The 15217-nt window shown below is 48.2% G+C and overlaps 2 protein-coding genes across 2 annotated transcripts; one reads left to right on the plus strand and one right to left on the minus strand.

Annotated features, from left to right (window-relative positions):
* Window positions 1-1406: 1406 nt before the first annotated feature.
* On the minus strand, window positions 1407-2168 carry EI90DRAFT_3014592 (uncharacterized protein; the record flags this gene model as incomplete). The annotated part of the gene is made up of 2 exons (XM_039056796.1): window positions 1407-1739; window positions 1974-2168. 2 exons carry the CDS (start codon window positions 2166-2168, stop codon window positions 1407-1409), a joined length of 528 nt encoding a protein of 175 aa, XP_038918543.1.
* Window positions 2169-12547: 10379 nt separating this feature from the next.
* EI90DRAFT_3120328 (uncharacterized protein) lies at window positions 12548-13702 on the plus strand (the record flags this gene model as incomplete). The annotated part of the gene is made up of 2 exons (XM_039063302.1): window positions 12548-12601; window positions 13478-13702. The coding sequence occupies 2 exons, from the start codon at window positions 12548-12550 to the stop codon at window positions 13700-13702; spliced, it is 279 nt and encodes a 92-aa protein (XP_038918544.1).
* Between the last annotated feature and the right edge of the window lie 1515 nt (window positions 13703-15217).

A 15217-nucleotide genomic window follows, 5' to 3' on the forward strand; every position in this document is an offset into this window, starting at 1 on the left:
GCCAACATGACCCCTGTTTCTCCTTGAGACCAACTAGCACATTGTCTGTAGAGTGTCTCAGCCAATTTGAAAACCCCCTTGCGGAATATTCATGACACACCAAGAATATGGCTTTTTTTGGTATGTTTGGTTTCTTATGTAATACTAACACCTAGAACAACGAACCATCTTTTATTCTGAACCATATTCATGTTTCCCACTTGCACTTTTGGGAGATTTACTAACTGCTCTTGTCATATCCATCCACAGCCATCGACTTCCACCGCTTCCGATCCCTCCAGACTATCTCTGCTCCTGCTTCACTAACCTCAGAGTCCCCATATTCCGCAATCACCTCTGCATCCCTCGATGGTCACCACCCCCTCTTTTCAATATATTACCTACACCTCCCTAAGTACGGAGCCCCGAAGGCTTCCGGACAGCTCCAACGTCTGCTAGCACACTCCTGCCTCCGCTGGGCAATACACTTGCTTGCCCTGCAAGCCCACCTTCGGGCCTATCCCTCCTTTCTGTTTCTGGGTTATCGCCTACCATTCCGCTAACCCCGTAACCCGACTTGTCGGTAATATTCAATCGGCTAATGTTTAACCCCATTAGCTCCGCTCCACTCGGCCCCACCATTTGCGGGCCCACCCTCATTGTAACTATATATACTCAACTTGTACATAGGTTACACCCCAGTAATAAAATCGACTAGAGTTTACCCCCTTTAGTTCTGGTTGCCAGTTAGTAAGTTAGGGCACGGACATGTTACTTGGCACAGCGCTCCTGGCATAAGTCGCTGAGGCTGAAGCCCTCCGCCATGGAGACACTCCTTCGTCTCGATCTGGTCTCTAACAGCTCTGTTCAGTATGAAGTTTTTTGGGATTGTTTCTTTTTCATCCTCAAAAAAACTCCTGTTGACAGTTTCTTTCCATGCCTATTAATTGAAGTGAAAATGGTTCCTGTGCACAAGGCTAACACTACATAAAGCGTTGTTGTATTGATGGCATCAGCATTGCCAACTTGTTTCAATTTCCACTGGGCATTGTCTATAAAGCATGGTTTTGTCAACTATCATACATGGTATAATTTGTATGCTGAGGGATGACAAAGAAACTAATGTACTTGAACAGTCACCATTTTTCTAGTCATTTCTTGGTGAAAGCCAAAGAACAATGCAGAATAACCTCTGAATCAAAAAACAACCTGTTTCTTCAGAGCATTACACAACTCCATTGTGCTGAGAAGTTAGGATTGGAGCCAGCAATTGATTTGAAGGCCAAATATCAATGTCGGAGTGATAATGGATGTATGCACAATGAATTAGTTTATTTTACATCAGAGTAAATCATTGACCCTATGCCACATCCTTGGTTGCATGGCAGTGTCATTTTCGTTTGATTTTCTGTTTACTCCAAACACCATTATTCATATCTCATGCACATAGACCCAACATCCAGCTGCATGTTTCTGACTAAGAGGACCTTCCCACGCTTCCAAAAGAAGCCTGCAAAGCCTGCTGTTGTAACTTTGACTGTCTCCAAGCTTCTTTCCATAAAGGGCATGCCCCCATGGTTCACCTTGCCAGGTGTTGATGTGCCTTCACCTCTGTTGCTCCTCGACACCTGGGTGTCCCAGAACCATGTCACCTTGAATGGTGCTTGGTTTAAACCTGAGGCATGCCAATTGGCCCAAAGACCAGGTTTCTTTGTCACTTCGTATTTTAGGTAAAGGACTTCATGGTCTGCAAGCTCATTCTGCCATTAGACTGTCTGTGGAAATTCTATCTGCAAGGTTGAGAGTGTGAAGAATCTAGAGGCAGCAGATACATATAATACTGTGGTGGTGTTCATGTGAACACATTATGATTCTTGCTTGCACTGTGACTAGGCTACCAAGATGTGTTTTGGGCTTTTCCACGATTCACAATTCAAGAGGGTCACACCAAATATGCGGACACAATGGAAAGGATTAATGCATCCAGTACCCACCCTTCCAATGACATGGCCAGCAACGGCGTCTGGTATGCCGATGGTCATGGTGACACAGGAAGGAGGTGTAGGGGGGGTGGTACAAATGTTAGCACGGGCAGGGCGCTTAGCTCCTTGCGCCCAAGTAGGATGCGCCTTAGCCTTTTTAGGGGCAGCGCAAGATAGGGGTGGAGGAGGTTGCTCTGTGCGGCTCATGTGGGTGGCTAGGGTGTGGATGGCATCAGGGTCGTCCATAAGCTGAGTGACTATGCCATCGATCTGCTCCTTAGAGAGTCATGAGGTAGACATGGTAGAGAGGGCGATTGTCTAGTAGGTAGGGTGGTGTTGAGGGCTAGGATAGTGCAGTCGACGTTGGGTAGCTTTGTCTATCTGTCAGGGATCACTCGTCAGTCCAAGTCGAATATTGCCTGAAAACCTAGTTGTAGACAAAGCTGAGGTTCCAACCCTCAGCAGCACAGAGAGCTATATACACGAGTGACATCAATCAATTGGGAGAGATCGGATCAAAGGAACTAAACAGTGATCTGATAGAAAACAAAGTGAATAGAAATGAAGGAACACTCAGATCAGGGGGCAGAGTTGGATCAGGAGAAGGTGAGGGATTTACGATATATGAGGGCCGATGCGGCTCCATGCAGTGATATAGTCTTACGTGATATCGATAGGGTAACAGAGAACTGCTTACGCTATGTCCCCTGACATGATGTCGTCTTCCACCCTATGGCCAGTGGAGGGACTGGCCATGTTGGCAGGAGTGTTAGAAGTGCTCCTGGTGTTGTATCTCAACATCAGGAGGATGTGTCGTTCAACAAGTTCATGTGAGAACTTGATTGAAGTTGTGCATTGTCAGGGGCCGTGTCATATCCATACAATCCCGACCTCCGCTCTGGGCTCCCGGAACTCCAAAACTTACTTCAGAGCCCTACTTCCCTTCTGTCACCTTCTCCTTGCCGACTTCCAAGAGGTTATCCCACCTCCGGCTCCGACACCACCTTCGGTCCGACTCCGGAACATTCCGGGTCCAACCTCAACCTCGACACCTTCCAGATGAGTACGCAACACCTATGCTCCCGACTCCGGACCTCCGCTCCGGAATCCCGTTTGCGTCTCTGTCTCCGGAACCTCCGGTCTTAGCTCCGACCTCGGACTTTGACCCCACCTCCGCTTATACCCATTGTATTGGTTAGCTCATTCCATTTGATTATGTTTGCTAATATTCTGGAGTTTAACTTCCAAGTTCGGACTTTCCGGACTTACGTCGGACCTTGCAACTATTGCATTGCTCCATTCAATTCCGCTATTCTCCCTCATTCCTATTTGGGCTGCTGCTTCCTTTCTATTCAGTCAGTCAGCCATTCCCCACTCCCATCCTCCTTCCTTCCTCCTTGGGCCTTGGCCCTTCACTCCTCCTTTGGGAAACACCATTGAGTCAAACCCTTGACCCTTGGTGTTGTTCCTCCTTTCAGCTCCCTTTGTCTCCTTTCAGAGTACCCTTGCTCCTTTTGATTCCGGACCCCTCCTTATATACAATGTACATAGTAACTTGTAACCTCAGTCCGAAATCGACCTGAAATGCCCCCAAGAGACTTTCCCTCTGCTAGATCCGAAATTAGGGACCCCTAGGACAACCAGCAATGGCACAGCGCTCCACCTGAGTCACTGAGGCCGAGGTCCTTCCACACTAAGTCTCCGATTCCACTCCGGAGTCATCCGAATCCGCCCGTTCTAACAGGCTGACGATGTGTGCATTGCCAAATGGAGTTTCGGCACCAGTAACGTGGTGCTGAGAATGGAAAGGAAATAGAGTGTAAAAAAGTGAAGGGTGTCTTACTATTTTGGGGATGGTAACGTTCTGTTCCCCCATTTGCCTCAGGCCTCAGTAGGTCTGTTGTAGGTGGGATAACCTACTATACTCTACACTGCCAGTATTTTTGTGGTTTACACTCACTAGGGGTTCCCTGCATGCGAAGATAACCTACCAATGCTACCAAACCCCATGGTGCATAAAAACATTTTATTTCATTTTATTATTGTGCATAACATGCTGGTACTGAATTGGTCCAGCCTGAAAACTATGCTTGGCACTATTGGGCACCGAGAGACGATCAAGGGCTCAGAAAATAGAGAAAAATCATAAATATGGATTCCCCAAATTTCATCCTGATCGACCCAGCCATTGTGGAACAATAGTGGTGACAATTTCTCATCTTACTGTGAGGTTCTGCACAATGTTGAAAGGCACATGAGGGTGGTGGTGTCGAAAATCCCGTGTGGCAGAGCTGAGATCTGTACTTCAGGAGATTGCGAAACTGGTTTTCGGCCCAAAATGGAAATCACAAGCTGTACTGAAGTAAACAAACAACCAAAATGCACTCTGGAGTGCTCAGAGAAATTCAGAAAAATCACAAAGGATGCGTATGAAGATCCAATTGACATGGGGACTCTCATGGACACTTCCTGGGACGTCTAAACCTGCGCACGGGCCTAATTTCACGATTCTCACGCCCACCACTCGGTCAAATCTCAACCATTTGGGACAAATTTGGTATCGGGAGAAAGCTACGAACCCAGGGAATCGAATGGAGAGGTCAGGAAGGGGTGCTACGGGTAGGAAGAGACGGATGAGTGTGGTGTGATGGTGGAAATTGGTGGAGGATGGCAATTATTAGCGGATATGGCCCACTTATCACTCCTGTCTTTCTTTTATTGAACTTCCACATCAGCTGTTGGATTTATTGGCTGTACTTAACGGTCCACATGGTGTCTGTAGCAACAATATTTCGCTTTATATTTTCTTTTCCCACATTATTGCCGTTCCATGTGTTTAAAAGCTCTGTACATGTAGGAATGGAAAGAGACCTCCCTTTTGACTACAAAAGAGACTGTAGCGCTGAGAGATCCAAGTTGAAAGACATTCTAAGCTTAACTCCTTGAGTATTATAAGGAATCCCTGACAATTGTCCAAGATGGACCAGGGGTACGTAATTTTTGTGATTATTTTTGTTTTGTTAGCACCTGGACCGAACCTAGGACGAGCTTAAGACACCCCAGACTCCCTCCCCACAAATTTGCTTGCATTTAGGGGGTTAGATCTCTAGCCTGCTTGCACCGTCTAAACATAAGCTTTAATGTGCTGTATATTCAATGGAGCAGAGGTAAAAGGCTACCAGGCCTTTACAACTACTCCGAGGTATATATATGTAAATTACATATCTCAGCACAAATAAATAAAGAAATAATAGCATCACTATAATGGGAATTATAGCGATGCAACATAATGATATCACTATAATTGGAATTATAGTGAAGTAAGGTTAATCCCTTACACTCTGTCATATCCATAACAACTCTGCTTCACCTCCTGTAAGGAGTGGTAACCCCACCCTTCATTTGTTATCTTATTGTATATTTGTCTCGATTTAAACATGTATTGTTATGGGGATGGGGGGAAATCCCCAATCCTCGATCCATTCTTATAGCAGGATGACGAACGTCATATCTAGTCTGTACCATAATGGGATATGTAATCGATGAGTGATCCCAGTCTTGCAAGGGAGTGGATGATCGAATTCCCATCGATCATGATTGGTGATGTAGTGAGCTATTAAGGAATTGATGGTAGGTAGTCAGAGACGTCATGATGGACGTGTCAGCCACAGGTACTTGGCGCTCCTCAATGGAGCGTACCGTGTGCGAGGTCACGACTCATGAGGTGGGTGAGAACTTCATATAACTGCCATCAGGTACTTGGCGTTCGCAGCGCGAACGTACCGGTAGCGGGTTGGTATCATGAGCATGCAATGAGGATTGACTAACGGGGCCTTCGGTGACTTGGCGTTCCCAAAGGGAACGTACCGTTGGCAGGGGAATATGATGACTGACGAAGGAGGGAACAGACGGTGGACAGGCGGCTACTTGGCGTTCGCATAGCGAACGTGCCGGCATCATGGGAAAGTGGACCTCAGAGTATTCACGATCTCCAAGATCGTGATGTGACGTCGTCGGTCGAGCACTGGGGGAGAGCAGAGTGATGAAGTCCCATAGGGTACAGGTTCCATAGGATGATACACAGGTCGAGAGTCTTCGACTCGCAACCTCGAGTTCTCACGGCGAGGACCGTTAGAGGACTCAACATAACCAGGCTTATAAGACATGTTGTGAGTTGTACAGTCGCACGGTTCAGTTGAGTCACAGGATGGGTTGTACAGAAGACGACACACAAGACAGTTGTAGAGAGTAGTTGTTAGTTAGCGGGAACCACCTTCGGCGGTTTCCGTACAAGATGCGTGACTATCTACAAATGGTAAGGTCGCAGGAAATCCCGCGAAACACAAGTAACCTCGGCCAGCACCAAAACCCCAGATAATTAAAGCTCCATACAGCTCAACTTTATTGACGACCTGAGGATTGAGGAGAACTGGGGTTGGAACCTACACCAACCCATTACACCTCCGCTCCACTCCACCACTGCTCTGGTCCACCTCCAGTCCATCCTCCCCCCACACCTCCGCTATACCCTCCAGTTCACCTCTGGTTCACCTCTGGTTCACCTCCGCCTCCGATCTCCGGTACCTTCTCCGGTACCTCTTATCCTCATCCTACACAATTATTAATATGTCTATCTACCCAATATTACTACAGACCTCCTAGGACCTCCGCCCACTCCACAAAGGTTTTCCCACTTCTAGTAGCTGTTGCTAATTCCACCCTTCACCTACCCACTCCACAATGCCCGATAAGGCGATTCTCTCATGAGCTCACTGACCCGGCAAGTGGGTAAGTCCCCCTTGGGTTTTCCCCTTTGTTCCCATTTGTCCTCTATTATGTATATAAGACCTGTACTGTAGTTGATGGCACTTCAGTGCAAAATCAATGACTACTCCCCCAGAGTTTGTGCCCCCCTGTTCCGAAGTTAAGGACCAGACTCCTAAAGCATTACCGAACATAGGCACAGCACTCCTCTCTGAGTCACTGAGGCTGCAGTCCCTCTGCTCGTTCTCTACCTCCAGCCTCCTTCCAGGGAAAGGTCCAGGGACACTGCCCTCCTCACATGTTCTTGACACACTCCTCCTTTCTGTTTCCTCACTTTCTTCCTATTCTACTTCTTCTTTATTTTCTCTTTATTTTACACAGATGACCTTCCTTCATATCAATGTACCATTGACCCACCTGCAGCATGCCCACAACACACCTGGCCCAGGCACCTTGGGTGACTTCCCACTGTGCCCAGCATGCATGCTTGCACTGGATGCCCTCGGGATCTCCTGTGGAGACACCTGGGTGGCCACAGCTGTGTGCGAGGGTGACATGGCATCTGTCATGTGACCCAAGCCATATGTATATAAACATACCTGAAGTGGGAACTGACGAAGTAGCCTTCTTCTCATCTTTCCACTTCAGTCTAAGTGGCCAGGGACTGCTGTCCCACATTGGGCCTGTCAGTACACATGCCTGATCTGCACCCCACCAGGCTCTCAGCACCAGGTGCTACACCCGGGCCTCCTCAACCCCAGATGAGTCCCTGACAACTGGTTCCATACACTCAAATTGATGGAACCAATGTGAAATGCTCAAGACCCAGAACTATGTACTTTTGCTCCATGGGTGAAGATTGGACACAATTGCACATCAATCTGGACAACTTCTGTCAGAGACCAGATTTGAGATGAGGGGATGTCTCTGTAGCGGAGGGCTTCGGCCTCAGCGACTTCTGCCAAGAGCGCTGTGCCTAGTGACACGTCCGTGCCCTAACTTACTGACTGGCAATTAGAACCTAGGGGGGGTAACTCTAGTTGATTTTACTACTGGGGTGTAACCTATGTACAAGTGGGATATATATATGGTTACAGCGGAGACGGGTCCGCAATTGGCGGAGCCGAACGGAGCGGAGCTAATGGGGTTTAACATTAGCCGACTGAATATTACCGACAAGTCGGTTCGCGGGGTTAGCGGAAAGGCAGGCGATAACCCAGAAATGGAAAGGAGGGATAGGCCCGAAGGTGGGCTCTGCAGGGCAGGCGAGTGTATTGCCCAGCGGAGGCAGGGGTGCGCTAGCGGACGTCGGAGCTGTCCGGAAGTCTTCGGGACTCCGTACTTAGGGAGGTGTAGGTAATAAATTGAAATGAGGGGGTGGTAACCATCGAGGGGTGCCGAGAGGATTGCGGAATACGGGGGCTCCGAGGTTAGTGAGGGAGGAGTGGAGTTGGAACGGAGGGATCGGAGGGACTGGAAGTCGATGGCCGGGGATGGATATGACAACTTCTTTCTTTGCACAGAACACCTTGATGAGGTTCAGCAATTTCTGTTTCCAGATCAAATTTTGTGCCAACCATTAACTGCTGTTTGACAAGCTTTTCTTACTCCACTGAATGTCTTAGTAGGCAACTTCAATGATTCAATTTTGCATCAATTGCCAGGTCCCATATGCATGTTACTTCCTTCACGATTGCCAATGACTGGAACTGACTGTACCTTTAGCATGCTACTTCAGTTATAATTCCATTGTGGATGATGATGGCACAGTCAATGATGCTCATACTGTAGCTTCACCAGATTACCTCGCTCTCATGAAATCCACTGAAGCTCCCAACCATGAACTTCATCTCAAACCCAGAGTGGTGTGCATGTTATTGAGAAATCTATCAGTACCCAAAGGGGTCAAAAACCAATGGGTGCTCATTGTCAACTGTCACTCACGATGGATCAAAGTACGACTCCTAAATCATGGCAATTGACCCAACAGATAAATCCATGCACCACAAAAACATGGTTTCCACATATTTCAGCATGTAGAACACACACCATACACCCCAGGCTTTCCCCCCAGTCCTCTACCCACTATACAACCCACTCCCTACATACCCCTCATTTTTCCATATTTTTCCCAGCCCAATTCCGACCTCAGAGCCTGATATTGCTGCATTTCCCATGTCTCCACACTAGCATGTGACCTTCCTGGTGCCTGGCATAAAGTTCAATTATCCATATCTCAGCTTCCACTGGACCGATTTGGACGAATTTAGTATCGGCGGAAAGCTACGATTTAGGACGATTTAATGGAGCGGCAGGAGAAGGACGAGGAGTAGCGGTTTGGATTTGGTTATATTCATTTCATTCATTTTATATTACCTATATTGCTTATTATTTCCTGGTATGATACAGAGAACTTCCCCCCCTCAGAAGGGGCCTCCCAATTTGCAGTGTCCCTTTGTGTCAGGGCACACCCACCTGACCCGGCTCCACCCAGCCCCACCTGACCCAGTACCCTGCTATCCACCCCTCCTCACCTCTTCCCTCTTTTCCTTCCTCTCTCCTCATCCCTGCTTCCTCACTTTCTTCCTATTTCACTTCTTCTTTATTCTCTCTTTATTTCACACAGACGACCTTCTTTATACCAATGTACCATTGTGCAGCACACCCACAACACATCCAGTCTGGGCACCCCGGGCAACTTCCTGCTGTGCCCAGCATGCGTGCTCACACTGGATGCCCTCGGGATCTCCCATGGAGACACCTGGGTGGTTATGGCTGTGTGCAAGGGTGATGTGGCATCCGTCATGTGACCCAAGCCGCATGTACATAAAGATACCTGAAGTGGGAACCGAAGAAGTAGCCTTCTTCTCACCTTTCCACTTCAGTCTAAGTGGCCAGGGACCATAGTCCTGCATCAGGCCTGTCAGTACACACACCCGATCCACCCCCTGCCAGGCTCTCAGCCCTGGAGGCTATACCCAGGCTTCCTCAACCCTGGATGAGTCCCTGACACTTTGTCTAGAAGATCAGCCACACCAGAGCATGTCCAGAGAGCAGCCTAGGACTCCTGAAGATTGTCCAGAGTGACCAGGACTGGGTGTTTGTTTTTAGAGATTTTTGTTGAGCACCAGGACCACAGCACATTGCCACCCCCCATCACCGACCCTATCCCAGCACTAGTCCCCACATTCTTGTCAGACCCGAGTGCTCCTTGAGCCCGGTTACAACATCTCATACCATGTATCAACTTTGATTTTCAACCTCCATATGCCCAACATACAATCAGATGCAAACAATTCCCCTTACATTTGGCTTACTCCATGACTTTCAACAGTTGTCAAGGGCTTACTCTCAATCATGTTGGTCTTGACTGTCATGAGGACATGTTCATGTTTGCACATGGACAGCTATACACTGCCCTTACACACATTTGCCACCGGTCTCATGGTATGGTACTCATTCCAAACGATAAACTTGATGTCACGAATGTGGTGTATAAAAAATTACTGACTTGAATGTGTGTCTGATAACTGCTCATTTAACACCTGTAATCACAGAACAAATTGGGCTAATTTCATAAATCTTCCACTGACTCACTATGGCCAGGAACAATCAGGTGTCAGGGACTGACCTGGGGTTGAGAGCATCTGGGTGTATCATCTGGAGCTGAGGGCCTGGTAGGGTGTGATGTGGGCATGTGCAGCAACAGGCCCAATGCAGACAGGCATCCCTGGCCACTTGGGCTAAAGTGGGAAGTGTGAGAAGAAGGTTGCTTCTCAGTTCCCACTTAAGCTGTGTTTATATACATGTCATTAAGGCCACATGGGAGGTGCCACGTCATCTATGCACACAGCCACATCTGTCTGGGTATCTCTGCAAGAGATCCCAGGAGTGTCCAGTGTGCAGGAGGTCACACAGTGTGTCTGGGTCCAGGCATGTTGTGCTGCAGTCAGGTCAATGGTACATTGATACAAGGGAATTGTCTGTGTAATAAGGAAAGAAGAAAGAAGAAAGAAGAGAGAAAAGAGGAGAGAGAAAGGAAGAGAGGTAAAGGAAAAGGAGGAGGAGGTAGGGGAGGAGTGGGTAGTGGGGTACCGGGTGAGGTGGGGCCAGGTGGGGCCAGGTCAGGCAGGTGTGCCCTGACATCAGGCTGTCAGGGACCGACCCGGGGTCGAGAGCATCCGGGTATATCGCCCAGGGCTGAGGGCCCGGTAGGGTGTAGTGCGGGTGTGCATAACAACGGGCCCGAAGCAGGCAAGGGTCCCTGGCCACTTAGGCTAAAGTGGGAAGTGTGAGAAGAAGGTTACTTCTCAGTTCCCACTTAGGCTGTGTTTATGTACATGTGGTTGGAGGTCACATGGGGAGCGCCACATCATCTACATGCACAGCCGTGTCTGCCCGGGTATCTCCGTAAGAGGTCTCAGGAGCGTCCGGTGTGTAGGGCATCTGTCATGACCCGGCAATTCCCACGGTCAGGTGATCACTCCCCACACCTTCTCCCTCCTCCGCTTCGACCCTGTCAACTCCGCTACCTGCCCAACGCTGCCTGAACAAGCCCGTCACCCTTCCCCATCACTGCTACCTGTTCCACAGCCCGTCACAGGCCTATGAGTCATTCCTTATCATGCTTGTTTTTCTTGATGGCTGTGCACAGCCATCCTTCTCCCACTCTTTGTTTGTTTTTGTTCCTTCTTAAGCCTGCCTGCAATCTCCGTGAGATCTGGCAACTTATTTCTATTCATTCCGTCACACTTAAATACCGGTTGTATACTACCTTGTACTTTAGTTCGAAAATCAACTAGGGTTACCCCCTGCACTCTCTGTCTGACTCAGTCGCACCCTCTGCCCTCTGAAATATCGGGGCCGCATCAAGTACAAGGCGCAACGCTCACGAACGAGTTGTTGAAGCCGAAACCCTGTTTCGCCATGATTGTCATCCCCACCCTTAACGGGCTGTTACGCCGGAGCAGCGGACCTTAACAGTCGCCGACGGCGAGTCACAGTAACGTTTTCCCACGCCCTGACAGCGTCACCCGGTGTGTCCGGGTCCGGGCATATTGCACAGCCTGGTTAATGGTACATCGAGCAAGGAAGTCATCCATGTAGTAGAAAAGGAAAGAAGGAAAGAAAGGAAAGAAGAAGGAAGAAGAAGGGAAAGGAAGAAGGAGAGAAGGGAGGAGGGAGGATGGGGGCACCGGGTGAGGGTAGTGGGATTGGGTGGGGTCGGACCAGGTGGAGTGGGGTCAGGCGGGTGTGCCCTGACACAGGCCTATGCCAACTTGAAGTTTAGTGACTTTAGTCATCAGTTTCTGCTCTCTATCACTCATTTTTTCCTCAGCACGTATCTGATGACCTTTCATTTATGGTACAACTGAAGTTTAGTGACATCACTCATCATTCTTCTCTCTCTATCACTCATTTTTTCATACTGTCTTCTCAACACCATGAATCTGATGATGTTTCATTTATGGTACCACCCCCTGGATTTCCAATAACATGCAAAATTGTTCATGTCTGAGTTTATTTTCAAATGGACCACCACTCATCTGCTGATCAACCATTACAATGAATCCATTTCAACTGTTTACAAATTTGAGTAATCACTTCATCTATCCTTGGTTCCTTCTCTCAATATAAACTACTTTTGTTGCAGTCCCCTATGAACATCATTTTGGATCAGACTACTTCTCATGGCATCCTCTCATCTCTCAGGGCTATTTCCCATTTGTTTGAATGTGATTCCAGATGGCACCTGCTGCTCTTTCATCTTGGGATTAGCAGGGGGTGGACCCATTGATGATCCAAACGTTCCAGAAATCACTATGTCTGTCTATGCTCAATCCCCAATGAAAGACAACACACAAGAGGACTATGTTGTAGGAGGGAAGAGCTGGTAGTACCCAGACACTATTATATCATGGCCTACAGACATTGTGTAGCACCCAACACACAGTCCCCCAGTCCCCCAAAGCCCGTTGAGCCTCCACTATCATCTTCATATTTTTTGATATTTCCAGACCAGGTGATGGCCACTCTTTCCTTATCAGGCTGCTTTCTCAGGATTTTCACCATATCTCCCCCAGTTCTTCTCTGATCCGGACGCACTTGGTATCGCTGGAAAGCTACCATCAAAACAAGTAGAACAGGTCCAAGATCGGGAGATATGGTGCAGCGGTTGTGGAGATCGTGGGAATTTATCGATTGTGTGGCCGTTCCTATATATTTTTTTATGGTTTCTGTTGTTTCCTTTGTTCTACAGCCATTTGCCTCCAAAGTTCACACGCCCCCGAAGTGCACACTTTCCTAGCACTCATCAACTGGTAGGTTAATTTGCTTCATTTTTTTTCGTAGCATGTGCTCTTGTGTGACAGGAGCTAACATATAAAGTTTTGAGCAAGCCCCATCAGTGGACACTGAAAAAATGCAAAGTTACACTGGGAAATTGCAATTTTCTCTGAATTCATAAAGCCCTCATATCATGTTGCAGATACTGATATAGCACATATAATCCATATGTACTAGCAAAAGCATGTATAATACACAATCCCAGATGCTCCCTTCAACGTCGCTTATGATGATTATGGAAGGCAGTGCTTTGAATTGTAAGGGTCACACCACCATGCTCAGCGTGACCCATCCTAATTTGTTCCTCCTTTTTTCCAACACCCCCTCTAAAGTCTCAGTCTAGTTATGGTTGGGAGGTCTAATTCTCGGGCTAGAACTCATCAGAAACTTCTTGAAGACCACAAAAGGCTGCTGTTGCAGCGTATCTGGCAGAGCAGAAGAAGGCTTGGGAAGAGGGTCAAAGACCTGCAGGGTTGCGAGTCATTGCTGACCAGTTTGGGATTGGTTATAGAGCACTTGGAAAACATGTGAAAGGGGGGAAGACTAGAATGGAATTGGCCGATGAAGTTTCTAACCTCAATAATGCCGAGGCCCTCACTTTCATTGACTTCGCACTCGGTATGGCTGACTGAGCCTTGTTGGAGGAAGGGATCAAGTGATCTCCCAAACCATCAGGGAAGGGGTACCCCCCCCCTGGCATAACGGGCGAGTAGTGTATGGATGCACACTAGAAGTCCTGGGTTCGATACCAGGCTTGTCCATTTTATGTCATTTGTCCAGTCACGCTGGTTTACGTCATAAGAATTTGGAGCTCCGGATAAGTCCAGTAGTCGCACCGGATACAAATTTCCTCAAGCCTTCCCACTTACACACGAATACTTGGCCCACTATGCACTGGAGATTAAGCGTCTCTGGGACCCACAAGCCCAGCCATTCGGGTCCAGCTGGGTCCAGAAGTTCCTAATCAAGTATGGTGACTATATCTCACTGAAGTGGAGTACCAACCTTGATACTGTGCATGCATCAGCTGTAAATCCTACCGATGTCAAGCTCTGGTTTGATATGCTCCAAGATGCATGCAATAAGTATCAATTCCACACCCGCAATATATACAATTTTGATGAGTCTGGATTTCCAATTGGTAAAGAGTCCAAACAATGAGTTCTCACGTGACCAGGTACAAAGATCCAGCATAAAGTTGAGGATGGGAACCGTGAAAATGTCATGGTGATGTGCACAGTCTGTGCTGATGGCACTGCTCTCCCACCAGTGGTGATCTTCAAGGGACATTACTTCATGGAGAAGTGGTGTCAGAACAATCCAATTAATGCAGCATATGTAGACCAATTATTCAGAAGAGGATGCTTACCAATTTATGGACAGAATATGCAACAAGTTGGAGAATGACAATGAGCACCAGCTCATTATCCTTGATGGCCATAACTCACACTACACTATGGGTCTTATTGACTTTGCCATAGAGCGGAAAATCATCATCATTTGCCTACCTGCTCATACCACACATGTTCTCCAAGGTGTTAGACACTGGTCCGGGGTCGGCACCAAAGGTCGCCGTTGCGGGCCAATATAGGCCGCAATGGCCATGATGCCGCAAACAAGGCCCGAGGGTAGGGCATTTGGCCTCAGCGACTCTAAAGGAGTGCTGTGCCCCCTAGTTGTCTCTTGGCCCTCATTTCAGACTTACTGTGGTTGCCTTGTTGGGGTCAGGACTTAGAGGTCATGGTCAAATCGATATTAGAGCTAAAGTACTATAATGTAGTATACAGGATATATATAGGAGGAAGGAATGAATGGAAGCAGACCCGGGCCGAAGGCCGAAGGGTCCGGAAGCAAAAGGGAACAAGAGCGGGGTTGGCCGCACAGCGGCCGGCAATGACCGAGGGTCAAAACAAACAATAACAGATAAATAAAAGAAGGAGCGTAGGGCCATGATAGCGGCAATGGTATCGTAGCGGCGCTGGACTCGGAGTTGGGCCGGAGTCGGGCGCGGGAATGGTAGCAGCCCTGTAGGGGCCAAGTGGGCACGGTAGAGGAGTCACGCTGGGCATGGTGCCGGAGGTGGACTCAGGGTGGGAAGGTTGGTGTGGCTGTGGGGGAGTCGGCCAGGTGCAGGGGAGCCTAGGGGC

This window comes from Cantharellus anzutake (assembly GCF_015039405.1).
Source record: "Cantharellus anzutake strain C23 chromosome Unknown EI90scaffold_13, whole genome shotgun sequence".
In the NCBI taxonomy this organism is placed as follows: domain Eukaryota; kingdom Fungi; phylum Basidiomycota; class Agaricomycetes; order Cantharellales; family Hydnaceae; genus Cantharellus; species Cantharellus anzutake.